Source organism: Cibotium barometz, chromosome 31 (genome assembly GCF_041138505.1).
Source record: "Cibotium barometz isolate CiBa-2024 chromosome 31, ASM4113850v1, whole genome shotgun sequence".
Lineage (NCBI taxonomy): Eukaryota > Viridiplantae > Streptophyta > Polypodiopsida > Cyatheales > Cibotiaceae > Cibotium > Cibotium barometz.
In genome coordinates, this window is record NC_141076.1 from 42,338,895 (window position 1) to 42,366,586 (window position 27,692).

General features: G+C 40.1%; 1 protein-coding gene across 2 annotated transcripts; it reads right to left on the reverse strand.

The window, feature by feature from the left end:
• Positions 1 to 21,611: 21,611 nt before the first annotated feature.
• LOC147620882 (pentatricopeptide repeat-containing protein At2g39620-like) lies at positions 21,612 to 27,313 on the reverse strand. 2 transcript variants are annotated; one of them, XR_015270023.1, is made up of 3 exons: positions 26,760 to 27,287; positions 22,535 to 26,685; positions 21,612 to 22,385 (listed from the first exon to the last, which is right to left on the reverse strand). XR_015270023.1 is itself a non-coding variant. In XM_086825144.1 (2 exons), exon 2 carries the CDS (start codon positions 26,581 to 26,583, stop codon positions 22,669 to 22,671), a length of 3,915 nt encoding a protein of 1,304 aa, XP_086681270.1. In that variant the 5' UTR covers positions 26,584 to 26,685; positions 26,760 to 27,313; the 3' UTR covers positions 22,502 to 22,668. The 2 variants fall into 2 exon arrangements, 1 of the variants encoding a protein (XP_086681270.1); XM_086825144.1 differs by lacking the exon at positions 21,612 to 22,385 and having other exon boundaries at positions 22,502 to 26,685; positions 26,760 to 27,313.
• Between the last annotated feature and the right edge of the window lie 379 nt (positions 27,314 to 27,692).

The following is a 27,692-nucleotide window of genomic DNA, read 5'->3' on the forward strand; positions in this document are numbered from 1 at the left end:
CTCCCTTCGAAGGAGATAGTCGAATAGTTCGAAATGAGATGGCGGACTCGGGAGATACAATCTAGAGTGATTTGCACTCGATCATACAATGCACATGATGCAAAATGATGAAATTAGGAAAGAAATTCAATTTTATAATGCAACCATTGGACAGGGTGGCTACCTTAATGAAGAATGCCATGTGGCTCTGCGTGATTGGTGCGTGATTTTTTGTCATGTCGTGATTCCCTGATAATTTTAGCTATCTAACCAACCCCAAAATTATGCATTAGATGTGTCTTATCTTAGATAGATTTCATCTTATCTTATCTTATCCAATAGTGATCATGGATCTCATGTCCTATGATTAGGAAACATGACCGTGACTCTCATGTCATAAATCATGCCTTTGGATCACGCCCATGATTGATAATCACACCATGATTTCCATGTCACTAATCACGGGGTAACCCCACTTGACAATTTGATAAGGTTTACATATGAATTAGCTATTAGGGGCCTCAAGGAATTCATATATACATTCATTGAACTTATTTGGGTGAAGATCATTAGCACGATTTGGCAGAAGATCACGTGCATGATTCTTGACCCTGCAGGATCACATCAACTCAGACCTTAAGCATCATCAAAATAAGTTCTTAGTATATCTAAGGTTTCCTTGACACTAGGGGTAGTTGTAAACAACTAAGAGTAAACAAAAATAACGTCCATGATTTCTTATCACGTCTGTGATTTTGCAAGGATCTGATAATTGTAGACCTGAGTAATTCCAATTGTGTGAAAATCAACATTTTTGCCAATTAAATCCATTTCATGCACATAAGGCAGGAAGGCTTGTTGGTGACGACATTGCCCTTAAACCAACTGGGATTCTCCTACCAGAGAAGCCTAGGGTTAGCTTGCATAGTTAGCACACAAAGGATTGTGTTTGCTCTGCAAAGGATGAATTCTTTTGAATTATCAAGTAGTGAGGAAACCATGGAGATCCCTCTTAACGAGGAATTGGTTGTATGGGGAGAAGGGTATTTCTTCTCTAACAATATCTAGTGGGTTCATGGGCTTAGCCCAAGGAATCCTAGGGTACAATTATGAGTCTAAGCTCCATGGGCTACCAAGAGACAACCATCAAGCTCAAACAAGGAAGTAAGCGTTGGAAAGCTTAAAAGTACAAGGCAGCATTTGATGGAGCGGTTACCGAGGGAGCAATCCTCAATCCACGGTATAGCATACTCCCAAAATTTAAAGGGATTCTATAATTGCCCAAAGGATGGGTGCAATGTATTTCACTTCTAGGAAACTTGAGATTAAGGAGGACAAAATATAGGAAGCACAAGCCTAACTTAGAAGGCTTAAACAAGAGAAGATAAGTTTAGATCTCTATGGGGATCTAGCTGAGAGATGCGCCTTTGATACAACAATACACGAGGAAGGTTCTTCTAGCCTCAGTGGATTGAGGCATGAAGAAGACTTGGTCGCACGAGGTAGTGCTAGGGAAATTCATCATGCAATGGAGGAGATTATACCATCTTTAGAACCTATTCTGGAGGAGAGCCTTGAGAAGACCTAACCACTCTCACAACAACTCTCTCAGGCAACGATGATCTGTCAAGAGAAAATTGAAGAATACTTACACCAAGGTAGAAGTGGATCAATGTTGAGAACCCCAAAGTTATGGGAATACATGAGAGGCATACTCTTACAAGAGGGGGAAACCTAGGGGAAATAATCTTGGATAACGATGTGAACAGGAATGTGGGAGCTATTCCAATACCACCTGACCCAAGGGTACATGTAGATCAACATTCTAGAGCTACCACGAGGCCAAGGGAGGGGTGGGAAAACCATAAGAAGTATGATGACATACAAGGCCCCACTAAGGAGCCAATCAAAGTAACCCCTCATATGGGAGAGTCACAACACCTACCGACCTATTAAGAATGGCTAAAGAAATAGAAAGGAGGGTTTCTTGGGAGTTAGATACCACATCAGCACAAAGAGCAACACCAATCAAGCCTAACCATGTGGCAAGATTAATACATAAATTCTCAAGTGTGATGACGATGCCATACAACACCTCAAGATATTTGAATTAGTGTGCAAAACTTATGGTGTGATCAGTGACCAAATGAAGATATTTGTGTCCTCCCTTACACTAGAAGGAAAAGCGCACCAATGGTATCGACGATTACTTAAGTTGGATGATAGAATTAACTTTGCACGACTTAAGAGTGTGCTCGTACCAAGTTTTGCATGAAGTGGAGATAAGTGGATCCATGTGGACCAATTATACAAAATTAAGCAAGAAGAGCAAGAGTCTATGATGAGATTATATCTCATGTCTAAAAACCTGAAGTCAAGGGGTTGACAGATGAGAAATTGCTGTCATGCTTTCGTATGGGAGGAAGAGACATGTGGATGCATGACTACATGTTGTTGGCTAAGCCAAAATTGCTTGATGATTGTTGCAAATTAGCCATCTACTTTGAGGATAACATGCTTGAGTTACCACAACCTGATGACACCAAACCCATCATACGACTTGGGAATCATGATACAAGTATGTGTAGATACCCACATCATACACAATAACTACAAGTACCTCAAGTACCTCAGTTGCCTTCCACACACCAAAAATTAGCTTTACCTAAACCACTTGGGAAAGGGCATGCTCTAGGGGAAATTTTACCAAAGATGCAAACCCAGATGAGGGGAATGTATAGAGTACTCGAAATGTCTATACTGTCAAATGTTCTACCACCATAACCACTGGCACCTCAAATAACGCTGATTAATAAAATGATCATTGAAGATGTGCTGAAAGAAGAAGAATATGTATGAGAACCTTGGTAAACCATGGAGGCATTAGATGACATTTAGGAGGTAACCCCAAAGGATATTTTGATGCAAGAGAACACACTAGTGCTAGTGTTCTAGGCTATAACAAAATGGAAGGGCAAGGAGAAGGAGAGATCTACTACAATCCTATCATTGCCAAAAGGACCTCATCGTGTGGCTGAGTGTCCTCTCTCACAAGGTCAATGCAATGAGCCTACAAAATACTCAAATCAGTATACACCCAGATTTGAGTTGTGTAAAATGAGGAATTGACCATCTTATTAAGGACTATCCTTATAGAGGCACTAGAGAGTCTTAAGTGACCACTAATCCAACCACCACAGGACTCTGAATGATTGGGGTAAAATCAAGGGTGGTGGCAACACCACTTAATCATGCGCAAGCACTAAAGACTTAAGAAATAATGGATAACCTTTAGCAAAATCTTCTGCTCATGCGTCAAGAAGAAGAAGATGGCAAAAGGTGGGGGACGCGGAGACTCTGCAGTGATGGTTTGGATGAGGGAATGATCGACACTGCAAACCACCGAGTCGAGCTAGGATAACATGTTGACAATAAAAAAAAGGGTGGCGACATGATTAGAAGCTGAACTAACCAATGAACATAAGACACTAAGAGAAGTAAGTGAGTACCCAAATGCCTACAAGGAAATAGAGAAACTAGAGGCTACAGGACTAGTCTAGGAAAGTCAAAAGTGATTAAGGAACGACTGTAAGCGAGCCGGGCTACTCAAACGGTCTATCCTAGACAAAACACCATAGGGAAAAAAATTAACTAAATTTGCTAGAACCTGTGTCAAACATAGCGAGGGTGCGACTAACTTAGAAGAAGGATGAAATAATGATTTATTATTAAGGATGTTTGAGGAAGGAGGAGAATATCTCCTATATGAATCAACAAATCCTATCCTAGAATCATACAATAACAATATTGGTCAAAACTGAATGCCCCGAGATGTGGCAAGGCTAACAACATTCCTGTTCATAGAGATAAAAAATCCAATTGGAACCTGGCTAAGAGAGGAAACCCCCAACTTTGGATTGATTTAAAATATTAGATGGAATGTAGAATACAAGCTAATCCACCAACCAATGAAGAATTACCCTTGTTTGTAAAGGAAATTAGAATTGGTTAAAGGAAGGAATGACCTACCTGAGCTCGTTTAAATTCTAGTTAATTAAATGGAAAAGTATTATGAGAAATATGACATGAATGCAAAACTTCTAGTAGGTTCATAATGGTTATCGAACTCTTGTGATCCTTGATGGTGAAGCTAAAGTAAATATCATCACAAAGCAATGTTGGAAAAATTGGAAAAAACCAATCATTTTACAATGATGGATGAGTCAAGCTCATTGTAAAAATGGCCTATGGGAGTTTTGCAGAATCTGAAAATGAAAGTCTTTGTATTCCGCTACCATATGTTTGTGGTCATGAACTTTATTGGGCATGCATATTCGTACGATGAAATTCTTGGTAGACCTTTTATGAGGAGTGCTAAGCTGGTACACAATTGGGCCATAGATCACATTTACCCTCAAAAGGACTCACAAATCATAGTAGACATGTGGACATGGAAGACGCATCCCACCATGGATGAAGGGTTGTTGGAATGATTCTAAGACTACAAAAAGAAAAACCTCAGTACAATTATGTATCACCCATGAATAACCCATGAACAATGAGAAGTGTCATAAGAAGAGAACATCTTGTATGCTTCTCAGTACAATTATGCACCACCCATGGGGACAACCAGAAGTATCATAGGAAGGGAACATCTTATACGCTCCTAAGTACAATTATGCACCACCCATGAACAACTAGAAGTATCATAGGAAGGGAACATCTTGTATGCTCCTCTTTCAAATGATGATTTTTGTGAGAAATGGATGCATGTACTAGCCAACAATAGATGTCATAGGTGGAATTTCGGAACCAAGTTTGAGGAACCAAATTGAAAGGATGAAATGCTAGTTGCCACATGGTGCACATGATGAGACCATCATCTGTTGTATGACTCATGGAAAAGCTCTTCAAAAGAGCAAAAGTCTGAATTTTATTGCAAAAAAGAAGCTTTAGATTCAACCGCAAGGTTGAAGTTACAAAGATGGATGAAGAAGAAGAGGACCCACACAGATGCTCAATTTCTAAGATATGTCGAGGCTTTTGAAAATCATGAGGATTTTTTTTAAGGGAGAAGATTTAAGTGAAATAATGTTACAAACACCTCAAGAGCTAAAAGTGAACCAAGAAACCCCCAAGCTCACAAGATCGACGAGAAGGAAGCGAAACAAAGCATTGGCTGAAGCTGAACAGGAAGAAGAAAGAAGAGTATTGGCAAGAAAGGAGGAGAATAAGGAGGAACTAGACTTTGAGAAAGTTCCCAACCATTTGAAAACCTTCAATGTCGATGAAAGAAAGGTGGTTCACTTAAGAGCACAACTCTCAAAGGGTGAGCAAATAGGGGTCTTGTATGATGGACCTGGCGAGGTGAAGGAGGTAGATATTACGGAGCCTAGTGAAGATCACAAACCTGTCTTCATTACCACAGACCTAACTCCGTAGGAGTAAGAGGCATCGATTACTCTTTTAAAAGAGTTCAAGGACTACTTTGCGCTTGGAACTATAAGGACATGAAGGGAGTGCTGCTAGAAGTGGGGTTCATCACACCATTCCTATGATGTAAGATTCAAGGCCAGTTAAGCGACATCCTTACCAAATGAATCCAAAATACTTGGCAATTGAAAAACTCATTACTATTGAAAAACTCATTACTATGGATATTTCATTTACAAGGTTGAGAATACTGATTGGATATCATCAATTTTTATGATTGTACCCAAGAAAAATGGAAAGCTATGTATAAGTGTTGATTTGAAGAAAAAGAATACAGCAACCTGCAGAGAAAGGATCACTATCCATTGCCTACACATGGAGCATGTTTTGGAAAGAGTGGCCAAGGTAGAAGCTTACAGTTTTCTAAATGGATTCTCAGGATACAACCAGATATCCACCATTTCTCCAAAGGGCCAACACAAAACCACTTTCACCACCACATGGAGAACCTTTACATATAAGGTCATGCCATTTGGACTAACCAGTGCTCTTGTAACATTCTAGAGGTTAATGAGCATAACTTTCAAGGATTACTTGTAAAAGTTATTGGAAGTATTCATTGATAATCTCTGTTTGCATTCACAATGGATGGATCAACTACCTTACCTAAGAAAAGTGTTTAAAAGGTGATTATATCGTATATCTTTAAACCCTTTGAAATGTCAATTTTGGGTAAAGCATGAAGTGATATTGAGGCATATAGTGTCCAATAATGGGATTTCCACTAATGACAGCAAAGTGAAACTCATATTAGAGTTTCCACCACCTACCAATTTTGGTTAAAGCATGAAGTGATATTGAGGCATATAGTGTCCAATAATGGGATTTCCACTAATGTCAGCAAAGTGAAACTCATATTAGAGTTTCCACCACCTACCAATTACAAAGGAGTACAACAAATTTATGGGTCACATAGGCTATTACTTGAGGTTCATTGTGTTATATAGTGATATTTCCAAGCCATTGTATAAGCTTTTGATTTGTCTTTGAATGGACTAAGGAATGTCAGTATGGGCATACTATTGCACCTCTTGACACCACCAAATTGGGACCTTGTGTTCCATGTGCATATTGATGCATCAAACTTTGCAATTAGGTGTGTTTTGGCTCAACTATGAGAGCATAAATTAGACTAACTAATCACATAGGCTATTACTGGAGATTCATTGTGTTCTATATTGATATTGCCAGTCTATTACATAAGCATATCTTCAAATGGACTGAGGAATGTCAATAGGCTTACAATGAATTAAAGAGGGCATTAGCTAGTGCATCTATCTTGAGACCATCAAATTGAAACCTAATTCTCCACGTGCATATTGATGCATCAAACTTCACAATCAGGGTGTGTTTTGGCTCAACCAAGAGAGCATAAATTAGACCACCCAATCTTCTTTGCAAGTCAATAGCTCAATAAAGCTGAGATAAATTGGGTTAGCCATGGTGTAGGCAGTAGACTCATGATCCATTGGCTAATAAGTTCGTCTTCTTTGTGCATCATCAAGCTTTGTTATATCTTATCAAATTAGATGTAATATCAGAATGGAGTGAAGAAGTCTCTGAATATCTTGCTTATGGATTTCCATAGAATAATCCATTGAATAAGAATAAGATACAATGACTTATTAAGTTGGTAGCATCTTACCAAAATTGATAGATGGTCAATTGTATAAGCTAGGCAAAGATCTCATGCTTAGACATTGTGTGAGGGAGGATACGTAGCTCATGGTGGGATCACTAGTGGAAATTTTGTGGGTGAAGTAACTACTTGAAAAATCTTGCAAGTAGGGTTATGGTGGCCAACTATTTTTGGTGATGCCATGGAATTCATCAAATATTGTGATGAATGCCAACACTTAACATTTTTCATAGATAAGTAGAATGCCTTTGATTCCAATCATCGTGCCAACAACATTTTTGAAAAATGGGGAATTATAGAATTTGTTAGACCTATAAGCCCATCTCCGCATCCAATGCAAACCTGGTATATAATTGCTGCCACAGACTATTTCACTAAATGGGTAGAAGTGAAAGCTACATGAAAGGCAAATGTTCGTACAACTGCCAAATTCTTATACAAGCATGTCAGATCAAGGTTTGGGTATCCCCTAGAGCTGGTTTAGTGATAATGTCTCCCATTTTATCAATGAGGTCATTGATAAAATGACCTCATTGATAAAATGTCAGATCAAGGTTTGGGTATCCCCTAGAGCTGGTTTAGTGATAATGTCTCCCATTTTATCAATGAGGTCATTGATGAATATCTATTCATTGGATTTTCGGTGGTGCACCAAAAGTCATCACCATACTAACCTTAAGTCAATGGTGGGCAGGTAAAAGACAAGATTCTTACAAACAAAAGACAAAGCAATAAAATTTTAATTCCAAAAGTCTTATTTAAGTACGTCAAAAGAGGCCATTAGGCTATCACTGATGACAAGCCTCGCTCTCATGGAGTGGTGATACATGCAAATGGATATGCTGTAATAAATTCAATCAGAGATTCGGCTAGTAATCAAGATCCTATGACAAGGAAAATAGTTCTTAAGAGTTCTATACATCAACCTATGAACTCTTAAGAGTTCTATGCATCAACCTATGAACTCCTAAGATCTTACCGAAGTTATCCCTCTCACAATCTCTAGTTGAATGAGAAATTCTTGGACTACCATTTCCAGCAAGTATAAGGAGTTTCTTGCTAATTTTAATTCTTGGTCTACCATTTCCAGCAAGTATAAGGAGTTCCTCCCTTCAATGCAACTCCTTCCCATATATAACATATCAAGTGCATCTCAAGTGATGATCTAAAAGCTTAATGATTTAAACTTCTTTTTTTTGGGATCAACTATTCTAACTTAGAACGATCCAAAAAGAGAAAATAAAAAAATGAGATCGATGATCCAAAAGAGTTAGCGATTTGATAATTTTGGGATTGGCAATCCAAAAAAGGTAACAATGTGAGACTTGGGATCGATGATCGAAACTGTTAATGATTTGCGACGACGGGATCTATGATCTAAAAATTTGATCTGAAATTTGGGATCAACGATCTGACACATAGCTGTACTAATTTTTTTTTCTTCTTTGACTGTGTCTATACATGGTCCCTAACAATTTCAAGGTGCATAATTCATGTGTTTGTGTAATATAGGCACACCTAGGTATGTACTTGAATCCAAAGTACGTGTTGTGCAGGTACACTCACTGGTGGGGGTCCATGGGCTATCGGTGATGAGTTTTTATCTTGGTGGCTTAGTGAATTTAATGGAATAGTCATGTAGTGTGAGAAAGAATTAACCAAGGAGTTCTTAGGTATGGGTAGTACACTAGGCCAAGCAAAGAAACGTTTCCCTTCCATCCTCTTGCGAGTTCTCCCCATCCAAAAATGTACCTGAGTTGCTCAAAGAAGTCAAGGTTTCGCATAAAAGATTTCTGTGAATATTCCATGAGGGGCATGAGTGGACATGTCTTCTTCACTCCATTAACTCAGACATGGACTTGACTCTTATGCCTACCGCATCCTGCATAGGCAAATTAACTTGACATTTATGCTTACTTCTCTATCACAAAAGTAACTTGACTTTAAAGATATTGCTTAGGATTTACACGGGATCTTTTTGGCTTTTTACAACTTGACTCTTGACTTATGTCATTGGCATGTTTCTGATGACTTGACATGACAAGTTACACACACATCTTTCCCTCTAATTTGTGTTACTATCAGGTGAGCAACAACTTTTTTTTCTTGTGATTTGACATGTAGTTGATAGCAATCTCTTTATCAATGAAGCTCAACCCATGTAAGGATCGAAGACTTGAGGGTCTTGAATGAGTTTTTCTTGTAAACAGGATCTTATGCTCCTTCTATTGGTGTGGAAGTAGGGAATGATAGGATACATGAATCTCCTTGAGGCTTGAGGTTGATGGGAGTTCTTGGATTTAGTTTTGGATATGTTCCCTTTCTTCATCGGTCCATGGCTCCTCTACTTTGGCCTTTCCCTTTGTTGATCTTTTAGCTACCCATACCTACTTTGGTGCATCTTGGTGGTGTATCATCTTTGAGCACGATGATGATTTTCAGTGCATTTAGGTTCTCATACCCTTGGAGTTGTCTTCACCTTAGTTACCCAAATTATTTTTTGTCTTTGGTATTAGCCTTGGGATTTTAAGTTCTATGGCTACCCAACCTTGTGTGGTTTGGTCATCTTCAATTTTTAGCTTCTTCCTTATCCAGTTGGTCACTTGCTATCTACAGGCTTAGAATGTTGGATTTTGGGATCCATTACCTGCTTTAGATTTTTGACTTTAAGCTAGGAGTGTCCTTGGCATCTCTTTGGTTTCTCTTGTGGTTCCTCCTTGGTTTTGGGTTGGGTATCTCCTTGGTTCCTCCTTGGTTTTAGCTTGGGTATCTCCTTGTAACATGTGGAATTTGGTTTGTTTACCTTGGCTCTTGATAATCCTGGTTTGAATCAATTTGACGAGGCTTGGAGAGCTTGTAGATAATTGAACTTACTAGCTTGATAAGACCTTTTTGTAATAGAGTGGGAAATTTCTAATCTTTGAGGAGATTTGTCTTGGTTTTTCTCCTACAAAAAGAACACTCATGGTTCTTCTCCTACAAAAAGAACATTCGTAAATAGAGTGGACAACTTCTAGATATTTGATGAGATTTGTCTTGATTCTTCTCCTACAAAAAGAAAATTCATGGTTCGTTGCTCAAATTTTATGGTCACGATCTTTGCCCTCCATTCAATGCTATAGATGTATTAAGTGTTTATGTGGAAATCAAGCTTTACAAAGCCTTCACATTCATTGTAAAGTCCTAAAACAATTTGCACTAAGGCCCCTGTACTGGTTTCTCTAATGAGATCCAAGTCTCATAGGACATCAAGTTTCTACCTGCTCCTATATTTAGCAAAGTAAGTTTGGCTATACTCTTTTCCTTAGTTTTGAAGTCCAAGAAATGCCTTGCAGCTTCACTTCTTCTTTTGTGTCATTATTGTCTACCTATAGCCATGTGGATATGCAAGATGCCTCCCTCAATTTTATTTTTTCTTCATGAGACTTGGCTTTGCATTGAGCTTATCATTTTGATCTCCTTTTTTCAAGTTTCCTCAATTTGGGGAATGGCTTTGACTTGTTCATAGGAAGAAAGAGGTCTTTAGAACTTTCTAAGTATTCTTCCATTGAGAAATCCTTCCATTTGGACCCCATCCAATGTTTCTTAGCGGACCGCTCCTCTCATGGTCATTTCATAAATGTTGAGAGGACCCATTCCTCTAAGCTTGAGTTTTCTTTTGTTTTTCTTGAGATTGTGTAATAGAACCAGGTCCCCTTTCTTAAACCTCTCAGTTTTGATGTATTAGGGAAAATTTAGACTCACTTTTGGGCCTTTTAAGCTCTTTGAGATTCTAGGGAATATTCCATAAGGACCAATGAGGGTGAGGCTTCCGTTACGGAACTTTTGAGGTTACTTTTTGGTGGTGGGGAGGCCATAACTTGAGCATAAGAACTCCAAATTTGTCAGAAGTTGGTGCGTTAGAATCCTCTCATCAAGATCTTTCTAATGATATGTTACATGATATAGTTTTGAGGTACTATGAATATAGAGTTATCCACGATCTCCCTTTTCGTAATAGAATGATGACTTGGCATTTCTTAGAGGGCCCAAAAATGAGTCCACATTTTCCCTAATGTTTTAATAAAACCATATTTTCCTCCTTTTCTTTTCAGTATACATGTCCACCAAAGACTGTAACCTAGCCTATTCTAGTTTTCTGAGCTTGGTGAGTTGTTCTTAAGGCAACTCATGAACAATCAATTCCATTTGCTTGTATGGCTACCCTCAAAGTTGGGATCATAAATTTCACAAGGGGAATTGCATCTAGTCTGAAGACCAAAGATGCAATCCCGGTTAACATTTACAATCAATACTATATGCCCACAATGATGCAAGTTTAAGTTCCCAATCAGTTCTCGAAATATCAACTGTTTTTGAGAGCACATGCATAAAACTTTATTCGTTCTGTTTGTTTGTTCATTTGTCTATAGATAGTAGGGGGAATTACGATGGTGGACAACCATAAATTCTTCTAAAAGAAACTTCACCACCTCATTTAAGGAATGAGTCCTTCGGTCTCACTAATGATTTCAAGAGGACATCTAAAATTTTGTGATGACATTCTCATAGAGGAACTCAGCATTTGTTCGAGCGTTAATATTGACTATGGCCTTAGCCCATTTGGTTAGCCTTGACTATAGCCTTAGCCTCAGCCCATTTGGTCACATAGTCCATAGCTACGATAATATATCACACACGTGTGATTTTAGCTGGCAGGTCTAGTGTTCCAATAAAATACATTCCCCATTTAGAAAAACGACCTAAAAGACATTATGGGTTGTAAAGGCATTCTGTATTTTTGTTGTGGTATTATGAAGCATTAACACCCGTCATATGTTTTGATGTATTCCATCGTATATCTAAACAGTGTCACCTACCATAACCTGTTCATAAAGGACTTTTGAAGTGGTGATTTTGCCCCTAAATTGGCCAATGACTCTTGTGTTAGCTTGTTCAAGAATATTTACATATTCATCTTCACACGCAATATCTTAAGATATCATCCTTTCCCTTTTTATAGAGTGGCTCCAAAATAAGCATGTAAGGGGTTGCTGCCTTCAAATTTATTTTTTTCTTTTTAGGGGTATTAATTACTCCATTGGGAATCCATGGCTCAAGAATTGAGCAATTTCACCGGTCCATCTTGGCACAAGGCTGATTTGGATGAGAGGAGTGTTTGGACGATTATCCTTAACTTATATCAGTGGTTCTCCACTCAAGATTCTTGGCAAATGGCTAAAGCTCTTACATGCATTGACCCATTTCTCATAGAGAGAGTAAAAATAAACTCAAGAAGAAGCAATACCACCTACTATTGGTGATTCACTCGGTGGTGCATGATGATAGAGTAAGGCTTGATGATCAACATAAAGCATAAACTTATTGCCAATAAATAGTGGCAAAACCTCTTCATAACATATGTGAGCGAGAGGATTAGTATAGATGTAACTATGGTGGTTTGAAGAGATCTATGCTACTGTGTGGAGAGACAAGGAGAGAGAGAGAGCTAGAGAGAGAAACACAAGCTCAAGTGAGGATTTGCATGATTCAATGAGTATTGAAAACTCCACCAAATACATGCTTTTATAGGATCTTTAGCTTTATCGTTTGACTCAATCAATTTTAGACTAAGTCTCCCCAAGGAAACTTCCTACACACTTACACACACACTTGCACAATATCAAATCCAAGCCTAAGAGGCTATTCACACACAAATACACACTAGTACACTCACACCTAGTTACACACTATGGCTATATATTTTTCCTTTAACATTGGAGCTCATACAATGATAAATAGCAGGAGAATATGTGTTGTCTCCAACATCATATATCATCAATAATCTTTCTCTCTCATGTTGAAATTAGGGTTAGGGTTGCAACAATGCACACACACAAGATAGAGAAGCTTGAGAGCACACAAACTCACTAGATTAGAATGAACAAATGTGTGCCAAATACAAAAGATAAGTTACACACAGGGGAAAAAATCTCCTAGTGGGAAAAAGTGCCCCGGCGTTCACACACATCACTACCATATAATGTTGTAAATCCCCCCTTGGAGTGATAATGTGAACATGTACAGGGTATGGCCGATCAATCTTGAAAAGGCAGTAACTCCAAAGCTTTACAAAAAGCTTCAAACTTTTCACGAGGAAGAGCCTTCGCGAATAAATCTGCCATGTTGTCATGTGTAGGCACATAGACCAAGTTGATCTCTGCTCTGCAGAGAGTCTTTCCCTGCTGACAAAGTGGTAATGCACCTCAATGTGCTTAGTGCGATCATGAAACACTGGGTTTCTCGCAACTGCTAATGCGCTCTGGCTGTCAGGGAAAATCGTAGTGCTAGACGACTGTCCACACCCAGATCAGCCACATAAGATGTCTGAGTCACACACACTTGTGAAGTAATGTGCTTACTAGCACCACTGTTAAAGTACCAAGCGTCTGATTCTGCCCACTGACATGCATACATAATGAGAACAGAAGGGTCATAACTACAATGTACAATCCATTCCCAATCATCTTGAGCAAAACTTACAGATTCCTTCTTCTTTGCACTTGGTGTAGATGTATCAGCTTTTCTCCTTCTCTAGCCTTTTCTTGCACTCATGTATGTAGTGCCCTAGTTTCCTGCAATATTGACACTTGCCCTTCTTTTTAGGCTTATTACCTTCTTTCTCTGCATCCTTACCTGAGGATTCTGATTTTGGCTTATAGTCACCATGCGAAGAATCTTTACCTTTGCCTTTCTGATTAGCAAAACAAAAGCTTGGTCACTAACTCGCATATTAGATCTGTTTTGCCTAGACTGCTCTTCTTGCAAGAGTACTGAAACTAGCTCATCAAATGTAAGGGCATTTGGATTTTCCTTCATCATGAGTCTAAGAGTAGAGGCAAAACTCTGATAAGAATTTGGTAATGCATTGAGAACTGTGGGCACCAATGTACTATCAGGATATATCTCATCCACACTAGCAAGCTGTTCCTTAAAATTTTGATCTTGGTCAACAAGAAGTTGTCCATTGAGTCTCCCTCATTCCTATGCTCAGACTCCAGCTATTTGCGCAGATATGCAACACCGCATTACGCACTTGGTATAATGCAGCAAGTGCATCCCATGCCTGTTTTGAAGTCTTACATGACCGAATATAAGGAATAATGCTTCGCTTCACAGAAAGTGCAAGCAATGCATGTGCATGTGCATGTGTATCTCTTCCATCCCATCTCGGTTGAGCATAGCAGCAGTGGGAGGTACTGGTGGTGCATGTGGAGGAGCCACATCTATATCAGATTCTACTTCATATGTACCTGTAGCACATGATTGCACTGGTAGTTGTGAAACAAGATGAGTTTCACTACCACTGACCACATTCCAAAGGCATTTAGCAACCAATACATGCCTCATCATATAGGACCACAATGGGTAGTTAGTTCCATTAAGTTTGTCCTCAGGCAGACATGTTGAATACATCACTACTACCAGCCATGACTTTCTACCAAATGAAAATTCTTTCAACACACTGCAAGTACTTAGTATTCACTGAATGCAACCTTGGATGGCTGCCAACTGACTGAATCACCTTTAAAGTGTATGAAAATTAACAGAGTAGAGAATAGAGTGTTACTGGCGAAAGTATGATCGTCGATGTTGTTGAAGACATTGTAGATGCTGCTGCACACCAAATCTTTTTCGCTACTACTACACAGCCCAAACACCCAAAATCGAGTAGAACCAATCCAAAATGACGCCTCTCCAGAACGTTTGCAGAAACCTTGCGGTGCCCAAAACACGTCCGAATCACGTCGCGGATCCCGAAAACGTTGTATACTTTGTATATAACACACTACAGTATACACTTTCTTCTCCTAAGAGGGTATCTTAATCGGAGACAGAAAAATAGGGTCCTGAGAAGGGAGGCAGACTACTAGATCAAGTGTCAAGGAAGCTAGCTCTGATACCAATTGTTGGAATTAGGGTTAGGGTTGCAACAATGCACACACACAAGATAGAGAAGCTTGAGAGCATACAAACTCACTAGATTAGAGTGAACAAATGTGTGCTAGATACAAAAGATAAGTACACACCCCAAAATGAGTAGATAAGAGGGTGTACATACGCATGGGGGAAAAAACCTCCTAGTGAGGGAAAAAGTGCCCCGACAGTCCTAAGTGTGTTCACACACATCACTACCATATAATGCTACATCTCAGTCATCATATAGTTCTTTTTAGGCTCATTCAATTGTATACTGTCACACCTTTCCTCCTTTCAAGGAATCCTCTGAAAGGATTGTTTGGTGTTATGCTGAAACTTCATTATCATTCTCATCATTGTTGGTACCCATCTTGATATATAGCTAGGCTAGGCTGGTATACTATAGCCCTCTGAGTGTGAGACAACTATGTCCTCCTTGAAAGACATATTTTCTTCCTTCATATCTATTTTTAACGGAAGATAAGATTTTGATTGGAATAATGTCACTTTCATCTTTGTCACACAGAACTAGGTTCTTGTGGTTCTTAGACATGTGTGCATTATAGCCAATAGATGTATCCAAATTTCCTCTTCATCAGAGTCGAGTAGTGAAGCAATGGAAATTTCCTTCTCATGATCATACCTTTTATGGGCTATCTCCATCCACATGACATATGTTTATGATTTTTGAACTTGTTGTCCTATCAGATCCTAATTCATTTAATAGGCATCTTGATCACATTATGAATGGTTCTTTAGGTTCACCTTAAGGGTACTATTGTCTTGTTGGAGGTAGATGTCATCTCTTCCCCATCCATGGATTAACATCATTTGGACGCATGAATGGGCATCCATCCATCGAGAATCACATCGTAATTATGTGGGCCTTCTAAAGTTAACACCAAAATGTATATTCATTGGTGACCAAACAATCTGATACAAGAGGGGTTTCGCAAGGGGATATATTGTCTTGATTGGCTCGTACTTTCCTTAGAAAGAATTGATCTTACACTTGGAGGTTAAGACTCAACAGGCTCTGCACGAGCTCTTGAAGTTTCATGGACTCTATGAGGTCCTTGTGCCCTTGTTGGCACACCAAACGATGTGAAGGAGTTTTGAGATAAACCCGTTTCCTTCCATATCTACATAAAATTCATGTCTATCATGTTTAGTGAGCGATGACTTTGGGTTATCTAGGATCTTTGGTTCACGACCTACAAATGACGGAAGCATGACCATCACTCCAAGAGCACCCCATAAAGGTTAATATAGGCTAGCACTATTGTAGTCTTATGATAACCGTAGCATTGTAGCACATAGGCCTCACTAGCTGATCAGGTTTGTGCGTGTTCACTGGCATTCTCACTAATACCTTGTATCTCTTTCTTGGTGAGCAACTTGAGCCTTTTTCAGCGCTTCTTGATGATTCACCAACTAGAAAGGCACTCACTAGACTCCATTCCATCTATTGGAAGCTCTACAAGGTTTATACCCCACAAGACTAATCTAGTCACTTCCATTGTGAAGGATTCTTGATCTGCTTTTGAGTTGAGTCTGGCACAATAATCAAGGAGGTCAACTCTGCATGTGGTCCAATGCCACTCCCTAATGTGGTGCATGAGACGAATATTTGAAAGTCAAATTAAAATAGGAATGAGAGGAGCGATGATTATACCTGATCACAAATGCATAAGCACTTGATCCAGTGCCACAATCACTTGCTAAGGTTCCTTTTATGAGTATTTTGTGAGTTTTTGGAGTTTTTATGGGTTTGTATTTTCACGACAAAACAATAAACATTCAAACAAAGGAATAAAACTATGCAAGGTACATATGAACAATGCAAATGTAAATTTTTATCCTTTTTTGTTTTTTTACTTTCTGAAAATCTAGTTAGACTGGTGATCTGAATCTTGGATTTTTAGACTAACGATTTGGATCTAGGATCGACGATTCAGATCGCAGACGATCTCAAAACTGAGACTTGGATCGATGATTTGAATTTGACAACGATCTAGATTTGTGATCGCACAATTTGGAAGTGGACAATCTGAAAGTCAAATCAGCGATCTGGACTAATTAGTTGGGATCGATGATAAAAAAATGAATAGGGATCAATGATCAAAATTTGGGATCAACGATAAAAAACGAATAGGGATCAATGATCAAAATTTGGGATCGACGATCGAAAATGAATAGGGAAAGTGCATTTAAGACAATAGTTAGCACTGGTCTTTATATACTCTCTAGGTATAATAGGTTCTTTACACAACTTTATTCCCTCTTACAAGAGAATAGTTAGTTGGTATCTTGATAGCCCCCTTTTTTATAGCTTAAGTATTTGGAAATAAAGATCATTTACCATTTCTTGGTCCCAAGAACTCGCTTTCAACTTTGGTCTAACAAAATGAACTTCGGATCAGTGATCTAGATGCTGGACGATCTGGATCCTAGTCGACGATCCAAAACTTTCAAAGAGCAAAAAACATAGTTTTTTTAAAAAAGATTTTGGATTTTTCAAGGTCTTTCTTAACGTTTCAAAGGTTTTTTTGGCATGATAGTAATGCTACTTAGTAACACTCTAATGCTAGTGATGTTGCTTTAGTAACACTCTAATGCTAGTGATTTTGGATTTTTCAAGGTCTTTCTTAATGTTTCAAAGGTTTTTTTGGCATGATAGTAATGCTACTTAGTAACACTCTAATGCTAGTGACGTCGCTTAGTAACACTCTAATGCCATGATTTTTAACGTAATGCTTCAAAAAATAACAACTACAAAGATGGCTATGCTAAGCTAAACTTAGCAAAAGAAACTAATGAGTATACTAATTTGCTAATCAATCTAATGATGATCCTCATGGTAATGAAAAAAGCAACCAAGTATAACCTACCTCAATTACACTCAGGCAAGCTTTCTCTTCATTCCATCACTGCCATGAGACAAAGAATAAATCAAATTAATAGCAAAAAATACAAAAAGGTTAAGTTTAGAAAGAAAACATACTCTAATTACATAAATTCACTCTCAAGCACACAAATCACACACATTAACACTTTAAACTACTCAATACCCTACTCTAGAACTCATTTCCCTAACACTAGACCAAGGATTTACATCCAAGGGCAAGATAAAGTGAGAAAAATAGAAGATTTTTTAGAAGAGAATGGTTTTGCTTCCTTCTCTCATCTAAGACTAGTTCTTTCCTGGCAGTGGCACCATTTGTTCATGTCAAAGAACCTTCTTGCCCTCTTGCAAGGAATCATAGGATAGTGGCCAAACCACTTATCTTGGATTGTGGAAGTCTTATTAGAAGCCAAGAAGAGGTAAAAGAGGTTAAGATGAGTATCAATCCCTCTTATTTGAGCTCTTCCTCTACTCTCAATCCTCTAAGGTAACACTTCTAATGGCAATAGTTAAGCTAGAAATCTTGAACCACTCTCCACTCTGCTCCAGCAGCTCAATCACTCCCTCACTTAAGCTATCAAGCATACAGAGGCAATCACACTACAAGTAATCACATAAGCATGTATACCACAAGCAAGCAAGCAAATTAGAGCACAAGAGAAGAAGAAAGCTTTGCACTAAAGAAATGATTGGTTCTCCCCATTCATCTTATCAGAAATTGTATATATACACAAGGACTTTTCTTGGCCGCCCAAGCTAAGTGGGTAACCATAGCCTATCTCTATTCATACATACAAGTCTTATGGCTAGGTAATTGTTACATCAACAATGGGGCTCATGGCTATACATAATGTGAAATGCTCTTAGGCTAGAGGCAAGGATTTCCTAATGTAAAAGGTGTAAATACTCCTTGAGCAAGGGAGGAAAACAAATCATGCTGAGAAGTAATGTGCTTGCTAGCATCACTATCAAAATACCAGACATGATATGTCACTGACATGTATACATCATAAATAGAAGGGTCATAGCTGTAGTGCACAATGAATCCCCAATCATTATGTGTATAATTCGCTAACATACTAGACATGTTGATCTATCACTGCCATGGATACATCATGGATAAAAGAGTCATAACTTTAGTGTACAATGAATGCCAAATAATTATGTGCATAATTTGTTGAGTCCTTTTTAACACTTGATGATGCATGATTAACTCTTTCTTCTTCTCCTTCTCCAGCCTTTTTATGTATTCATTGACATAATGACCTAGCTTCCAACAATAGTTGTATTTGTCTTTTTTAAAAGGCTTATCACCCTCCTCCTCGACATCCTTGCTAGAAGACTGGGTTGATTTTTCCTTTGACTTGTAGCCACCCTGAGAGAAGGCTTTCCTTTATCTTTTTGACTGGCAACGAATGCCTAATCTCCCACATGTATAACAGTTCAATTTTATTGAGATTTTTCTTCTTGCAAAGAGCATTATAATCAACTCATCAAATGTAATGGCATTGGGATTACTCTTCTTCTTGCAAGAGCATTATAATCAACTCATCAAATGTAATGGCATTGGGATTACCCTTCATCATAGGCCAAAGTGTGGATGCGAAACGTTGGTATGAATCTAGTAAAGCTATGAGAATTGTAGACACCAATGAACTATTTAGATAGGCCTCATCAATACATGCAAGCTGCTCTCTAAGATCTTTGATTCTTGTGAGAAAATCATCCATCGAGCCTCCCTTATTCATGTTTAGACTTGAACTGCTTGCGCAAGTAGCCCACACGTGCCGCCTTGTTACATACCAGGTAAAGTGTAACAAGCATATCCCAAGCCTTCTTGTTAGTTTTACATGAGCGAATATAAAGAATAATACTCCTTTTCACGGAAAGTGCCACCAATGTTGTATGTGCATGTGTATCCCTGCTATCCTACCTAGCTTGTTCCATTATGGGAGATACAAAGGTGGATGACATCGAAACTAGTATCACCATCTGAAGTACATGTATAATCTTGCATTGGCAAGAGAGGGTGTGTCTCAATGCCAATAACATTTTTCAAAGTCCTTGGTGCATCATATAGGACCACAACAGGTAGCTGGTCCCATTAAGCTTATTCTCAACGGAAAGCATCCCAAATACATCAGTGCCAGCCATTTCAACTTGCAAATAATGAATCTCTAACACAAAATGTAAGTGTCCCAACAACCTACAAGTACTGTCAATACCCAATGATTGCAATCGAGATGGCTGCCAATAGATCGTTGATAACGAAGAGACATGCAAAGTGTATAAAAATGCAATGTATAGTATAGAAATGTTATGGGCAAGGATACAAAAGTCAATGATAATGATGACGATAGTGAGAGAGAGAGAGAGAGAGAGAGAGAGGGATGTGTGTGTGTGTGAGAGAGAGAGAGAGAGAGGAGGAAAACAAAGAGAAGGGAGAAGATAGAGAGAGAATGGAGGGAGTTAGAGAGAGTCAAGGGGAGGAAGACAGAGAGAGAAGGGAGAGAGTTAGAGAGAGAGAGAAGTGGAGGAAGACAAAATCCTCTCTCAATCGCTTTCCTCTCTCTCAGAGAGAGTGAGAGGGGAGGAAGACAAAATCCTCTCTATTGCTTCCCTCTCTGTAACTCTCTCCCTTCTCCCGCTTTCTTCCTCCCCTTTTCTCTCTCTCTCTCTCTCTCTCTCTCTCACACAGAGAGGGGGGGTGGGTAGAGAGGATATATGCATGTATGCACATATGTATGCTTGTACGTATGCATTCCAACATGCATGCTTACTTGTACGTATGCATTCCAACATGTATGCATGCATGCATGCATGCATGTAGGTATGCACACATGCTACATGCATGGATGGATGCATACTACATGGATGCATGTATGTATTATACGATAAATCACTCACCACTTTTGGTAACCGCTTGCATGTAACTGCTCGCCTAAGAAAATGCCCTCCCCATTAGTAATGGGCATGCATTGAGCTATATTCTTAGCAACATCAAAACAACAGCATCTTTCATCTCCATCCTTGCTAGCAATATGAAACCACCACCAGTAGTATTCTCTGATGATGCCCTCACTTGATATGCAAGAAACAATCATCTCAACTCTACCTATCATCCCAACAAATCTGGTGTAGCTTTGGTAGTGGACTCTGCATCAACAGCACAACATAAGCTCTTCTGCACATCATGTGGCAGATCCACTATAGGTTCCTCCAGTGGCATTCTTCTTGAAGCTTAAATTTTGTTTTTTTCTTCTTAAAGAAGAAAATCCTACCATAGGGTAAAAGCCTTCGTGTGCCAAGATGACTTCAGAAATTTCCCTTGAAGATTCTTAACCCTAAAGTCTATTACACAAAGCCTCACCTTTAGCAAGACAATGTTCATATGCAAAAGAAAAGTGCGCTCACTTGTGGGTTGCATTTGAAAAAAATTGAGCACCTTATCGTTTAATGCTTTTGCATGATCATTGAGATTTTCATTGGCAAACCTTGTGCTTCATCATATATGTGAATAACAAGTTCTAGTCATTATTCCAAGCATAGGAAGCCTGGAATAGGCCAACTCTAACTATAAGTCAAAAAAGGGTGTAATTGATATGATAAAAGAGTGTGGGTTACTCTTTGGGCAAATTTGTAAAGCAAATGAAATGTATATAGACACAAAAAAACCTTCTATCAAGGAGAGCAAACACCTATTTTAAGGTGTAATGTGTGGCTTTCACCTTCACTGTAATATCACCCCAGCCACTATGATAAGTTGAAATAGGTCCAGTCTAGCAAGGGTTTGGATGGTGCCTATGACCCTTGACTAGACTAGCTAGAAGATGCATTCCTGAAGTGGATTAGTTGAAAGAGTTACGGGGTGATGCCACTGTTGACATACTGAAAGCTTACACTTCTTTCAGAGTTGTGTTTCCATGTCCAAAATTCTCCATGAAACCCACAACAGCAACCGCTTAGTATGCATCATTAGCATGGCTAGAGGGACTACACTTTCAATCACACTTTCAGCACGTGAAAAACCAAGTGATTTCTGTGACTCACTGATTAGACCAACAACCATGTACGGGACAGCTTGTTTGGCAGTCAACCTCACACCTGTGGATTGGAGCAAAGAACTAAGACTACAAGTTATGATGCTCTCGCAGTAAACTTTCTATCCCACAGCACATCATTCTAGCACAGTTTGCAGCCTGGCCCCTTCACAAGATGCCTTATTTCAGTTGGTCACACACATAATGAGGATGCAGCAGACAACAGCCACCATGGCTTCCTTTCACCTCATCTATGCACCTGGCTGTAAGGGGTAGAAGACTAATGCTATGCTCGTGTCACAATGTAGATGATATCACGTGGGCTGTCTCTCGATGCCACCGCCACAGTATAATGGAGTGTCCCAGAAACCTATCCACATGCAATGAACAGAGTTACTAGAGATTACATGTGGCGGATATACATCCACAAGACATGATCAGATATGGTCCAATCTAAAATGGATCAAATGGTAACTACTTCCAGAGTGTGAGAATGACTTTATTTAGAAGCCAATTTACCTGGGAATACACAGCATGCACCGAGGATCTCAATGGGGCAGCTTAAGGTCTCATCACACAGGCTCCACACCTTGCTTAATTGGCGTCAGTCCACCAACAATATCCTTGCCCCTTTCATGCTTGTGATTCCACTCTTATGCCTCAACCTTGTTCACTTCCTTCTGTATGTCTGCACCTGCATAGATGTTAGACATTAAGACAAAAGCTGTAGCACCCATTTCATCCAAACGCACTGCATGTTCGAAGGCCTGTCTTCCAAGCTCTACATTTCCCCACATTCTACAAGCATCCAGCACAGTATGCCATACTGCAAGATCAGGACACAATGGCAACTTCTTAATCATTGCTATTGCCTTCTCTAATTGGCCTGCACGGCCAAGGAGATCAACCATGCAAGTGTGGTGTTCAAGAGTTGGAATGATACCATAGTTGGTGCTCATGGCCTCAAAGTATGTCTGGCCCTTATCAAATAGACCTGTCTGACTGCATGCATTGAGAACCATTACAAAGGTGGCCGGATCTGGCCTTATACCTTCTCCTAGCATTCTATCAAAGATAAGAAAAACGTTTTCACCTTCTCCGAGCTGGCCATATCCTGCAATCAGTGAATTCCACGAGACAATGGTTCGAACTGGAAGCTTGTCAAACACTTGCTGTGCAATGGCAAGTGAGCCACATTTGACATACATATCCACCAAGGAAGTGCCAACAACAAGGTCTCTTTCAAAAAACCCCTTTCTTTCAATTTCACTATGTATTTCTTGGCCCTTGTCTATGGCTCCTAAGCTGCCACAAGCTTTCAAGCTACAAATAAATGTTACAGAATTTGGAGAAACACCCTCGAGTTGCATCTTTTCAAAACAGTCTAGTGCTTCCTCGCCATGCCCATGTTCAGCATATCCTGTCATTAGTGAGGTCCACGAGACAACATCTCGAACAAAAAGCTTGTCAAAAACTTCCTTTGCTTTGGCAAGGGAGCCACATTTAGCATACATATCAACCAAGGTGTTACCGACAACAAGATCTCTTTCCAGAAACCCCCCTCTGGCAATCACAGCATGTATTTCTCGACCCTTGTCTATAGCTTGTATGCTGCCACAAGCTTTCAAGGTGCAAACAAATGTGACCACATCTGGGGAGAAACCCTCAAGTTGCATCTTTTCAAAACACTTGAGTGCTTTCCAACCATGCACATGTTCCGTATATCCTGAGATCAGTGCATTCCATGAGACCAGGTCTCGAACTGGAAGCTTGTCAAACACTTGCTGTGCTTCCACAAGCAAGCCACATTTGGCATACATATCGACCAAGGCAGTGCCAACAACAAGGTCTCTTTCTAAAAAACCCTTTCTTTCAATCTCAGTGTGTAATTTGCGGCCATTCTCTGTGGCTCCTACGCAGCCACAAGCTTTCAAGCTGCAAACAAAAGATATAACATTTGGAGAGACACCCTCAAGTTGCATCTGTTCAAAACCTTTGAGTGCTTCCTCACCATGCCCATGTTTGGCATACCCTGCAATAAGAGCATTCCATGAGACTACATTTTGAGAGGGAAGTTCATTAAACACTTCCTGTGCTTCAGCAAGCGAGCCACATGTGGCATACATATCGACCAAGGTGTTGCCAACGTCGTCTTTTTCCAATAGCCCCTTTTTGACAATCTCAGCATGTATTTCTCGACCCTTGTCTGTGACTCCTATGCTGCAACAAGCTTTCAAGCTGTAAATAATCGAGACAGGATCTGGAGGGACGCCCTCAAGCTGCATCCTTTTAAAACAGTAGAGTGCTTCATCACCATGCCCATGTTCAGCGTATCCTGCAATAAGCACCTTCCATGAGACTACATTTTGAACTGGAAGATTGTCAAAGACTTCCTGTGCTTTTACAAGTGAGCCACATTTGGCATACATATCAACCAAGGTGCTGCCGACAACGAGGTCTCTTTCCAGCAACCCTTTTCTAGCGATCTCCGCATGCATTTCACAGCCCTTGTCTATGGCTCCTATGATGCCACAAGCTTTCAAGCCGCAAAGGAATGTGATAGCATTTGGCAACAAACCCTCTAGTTGCATCTGTTCAAAACACATGAGTGCTTCCTCACCATGCCCATCTTCAGTGTATCCTGCCATTAGTGCATTCCAGGAGATTACGTCTCGAACTACAAGCTTGTCAAACACTTGCTGAGCTTCCGCAAGCCAGCCACATTTGGCATACATATCAACCAAGGCATTGCCAACAACAAGGTCTTTTTCCAACAATCCCTTTCTTTCAATCTCCTCATGTATTTCTAGACCCTTGTCTGTGGCTCCTATGATGCCACAAGCTTTCAAACTGCAAACAAACATGACAGCATCTGGAGAGAGACCCTCAAGTTGCATCTGTCCAAAACACTTGAGTGCTGTCTCTCCATGCCCATGTTTGGCATACCCTACAGCCAGTGCATTCCATATGACTATGTTTCTAACTGGAAGTTTGTCAAAAACTTCTTGTGCCTTGGCAAGCGAGCCACATTTGGCATACATGTCTACCAAGGTGGTGCCAACAAGAAGGTCTCTTTCCAGTAACTCCTCTGTGGCAATCTGCGCATGTAATTCTTGACCCTTGTCTATAGCTCCAATACTACCACAAGCTTTCAAGCTACAAACAAACGTGACAGCATTTGGGGAGACACCCTCAAGTTGCATCTGTTCAAAACACTTGAGTGCTTTCTCACCATGCCTATGTTCAGCATATCCTGTAATTAGTGCATTCCATGAGACTAGATTTCGAACTGGAAGCTTGTCAAACACTTGCTGTGCTTTGGCAAGGAAGCCACATTTGGCATACATGTCGACCAAGGCATTCCCAACAAGAAGGTCTTTTCCCAACAACCCCTTTCTTTCAATCTCAGAATGTATTTCTCTGCCCTTGTCGATCGCTCCTATGCTGGCACAAGCTTTCAGACTGCAAATAAATGTGACAGCATTAGGGGAGACACCCTCGAGTTGCATATTTTCAAAAGTTTTAAGTGCTTCCTCACCATTACCGTGTTCAGTATATCCTGCAATTAGTGCAGTCCAGGAGACTATATTTCGAACTGGGAGTTTGTCAAACACCTCCTGTGCTTTGGCAAGCAAGCCACATTTAGCATACATATCAACCAATGTGCTGCCAACAAAAAGGTCGCTTTCCAGCAACCCGTTTCTTTCAATCTCCGCATGTATTTGACGGCCCGTGTCTGCAGCTCCTATGATGCCACAAGCTTTCAAGCTGCAAACAAATGTGACAGCATTTGGGGAGATGCCCTTGAGTTGCATCTGCTCAAAACGCTTGAGTGCTTCCTTGCCATGCCCATGTTTGGCATAACCTGCAATAAGTGCATTCCACGAGACAATGTCTTGAACTGGGAGTTTATCAAACACTTCCTGTGCTTTGGCAAGCAAGCCACACTTTGCATACATATCAATTAAGGTGCTACCAACAAAAAGGTCTTTTTCCAGAAACCCCATCCTGGCAATGTGAGCGTGAATTTCGAGGCCTCTTTCCAGATCTTTGAGCTGCGCACAAGCCTTCAGTAAGGCCACAAGTGTATGCACACTGGGATGTAAAGAATCATCCTCTTGCATTTTCTGGTGTAGGGTGAGAGCATTCTGTGGCTTTCCACATTTGATATAACCTGTGATAAGGGAATTCCAGGACCACTCATTCCGATATACCAACCTGCCAAAAACCTGTTGGGCATCGTGCATGCTTCCAACTTCCACAAACATCGAGACGAGGTAGTTTCCGAGTAATCTATGAGCTTCTAGCCCACTTTTGCACATGTAGGCATGCAAGCGCAGGGCATGCGCTTGGTGTCTCTCCTTCCTGCACTTGTGCAAGATGTGTGCAACATCCTCAACGGAAGGCTGGGGCAGCAACCCCTCTTCCAAGGAACTCAGTGCCTCCTCTAAACTAAGCTTCCCCCAGCCACCGCCATTGTTCTTCATCATCTTTTCTTCTTTCTGTGCTCTGTGCATTTCCTCAATCACACAAGGATCTTCTCTTTCTTCTTTCTGTGCTCTGTGCATTTCCTCAATCACACAAGGATCTTCTCTTTCCTGGATCTTCTCTTAGCCTGTCTTCTTTGAAACAACTTGGCATAGCTGGAAATCTGGGGCCCTTAGATTTGTCTGCAAAACACAAGCACACGGGACAGAGACTCACGTGTTGTCAATCAAGCATCATCATTTACCTAGACACTTACTTTGCTCTTCCACAAGCGCTCGTGATGTCTGCATCTCATACGCTCTACAGAAGAGTTGCTCCAGACTGAATTATTTGAGGGCTCCTTCACAAAGAATACGTCATGGCCTGCAGCATCCGAGCGCCCCGCCATGGGTCGCCTGGATGGCGCTGCAGGCCTGCCCAGGAGGATAGCTGGCGTGATAAAAAAGGTCGGGTGGTATGAGCCCTTAACCATTCCAGCTTCCATGGTCTGCCAATGAGAATGTCGAGGAGCGGAAGAAAACGGACTGAGGACACTGACAGTAAAAAGAAATGTCAAGCCTCCGGTACTGTGTATTGTCCTCAAAGAGCTTGGAGGTAGGATCCCATGGGTCGATCATCCGAAATGTCTCCAAGAGCTGAGCTGTCTACAAATGTATGTACTAGTTAAGAAACACTCCATCAAAAGCCTGATAGACCTCCATCCCAAGAAAGTAGTGGAGAAGTCTTGAATCAGTCATCTTAAAGGTGGAGCTAAATCTCACCGGAGTTGTTCAAGCTTGACAAGATGTGTGTCAGTGATCAATAAATCATTAACATATAAGACAATCAAGCAAAGAAAAGCATTCTGAGCAAAGACAGAGATATTGATGTTTGCAAAGCATCTCTGGAATCCAAGGGAAAGAAAGAATGTATCAATCTTATCATACCACACCTTGGGTGCCTGTTTCAAACCATAAAGGGCTTTATGCAATCTGTACCCCATGTCTGGGAACCTGAAAACCTTGAGGTTGTTCAACATACACCTCTTCATGTAAGTCAACATTAAGAAGTAGATTTGACATCCATTTGGTAAACCGGCTAGTGCTCATGAGTAAAAAGAGCAAGAATTGTCCGGATAGTGGTGTATCTAATTGTAGGAGAAAAAGTTTCCTCATAATCCACACCCTCAATCTGAGAGTACCCCTTCGCA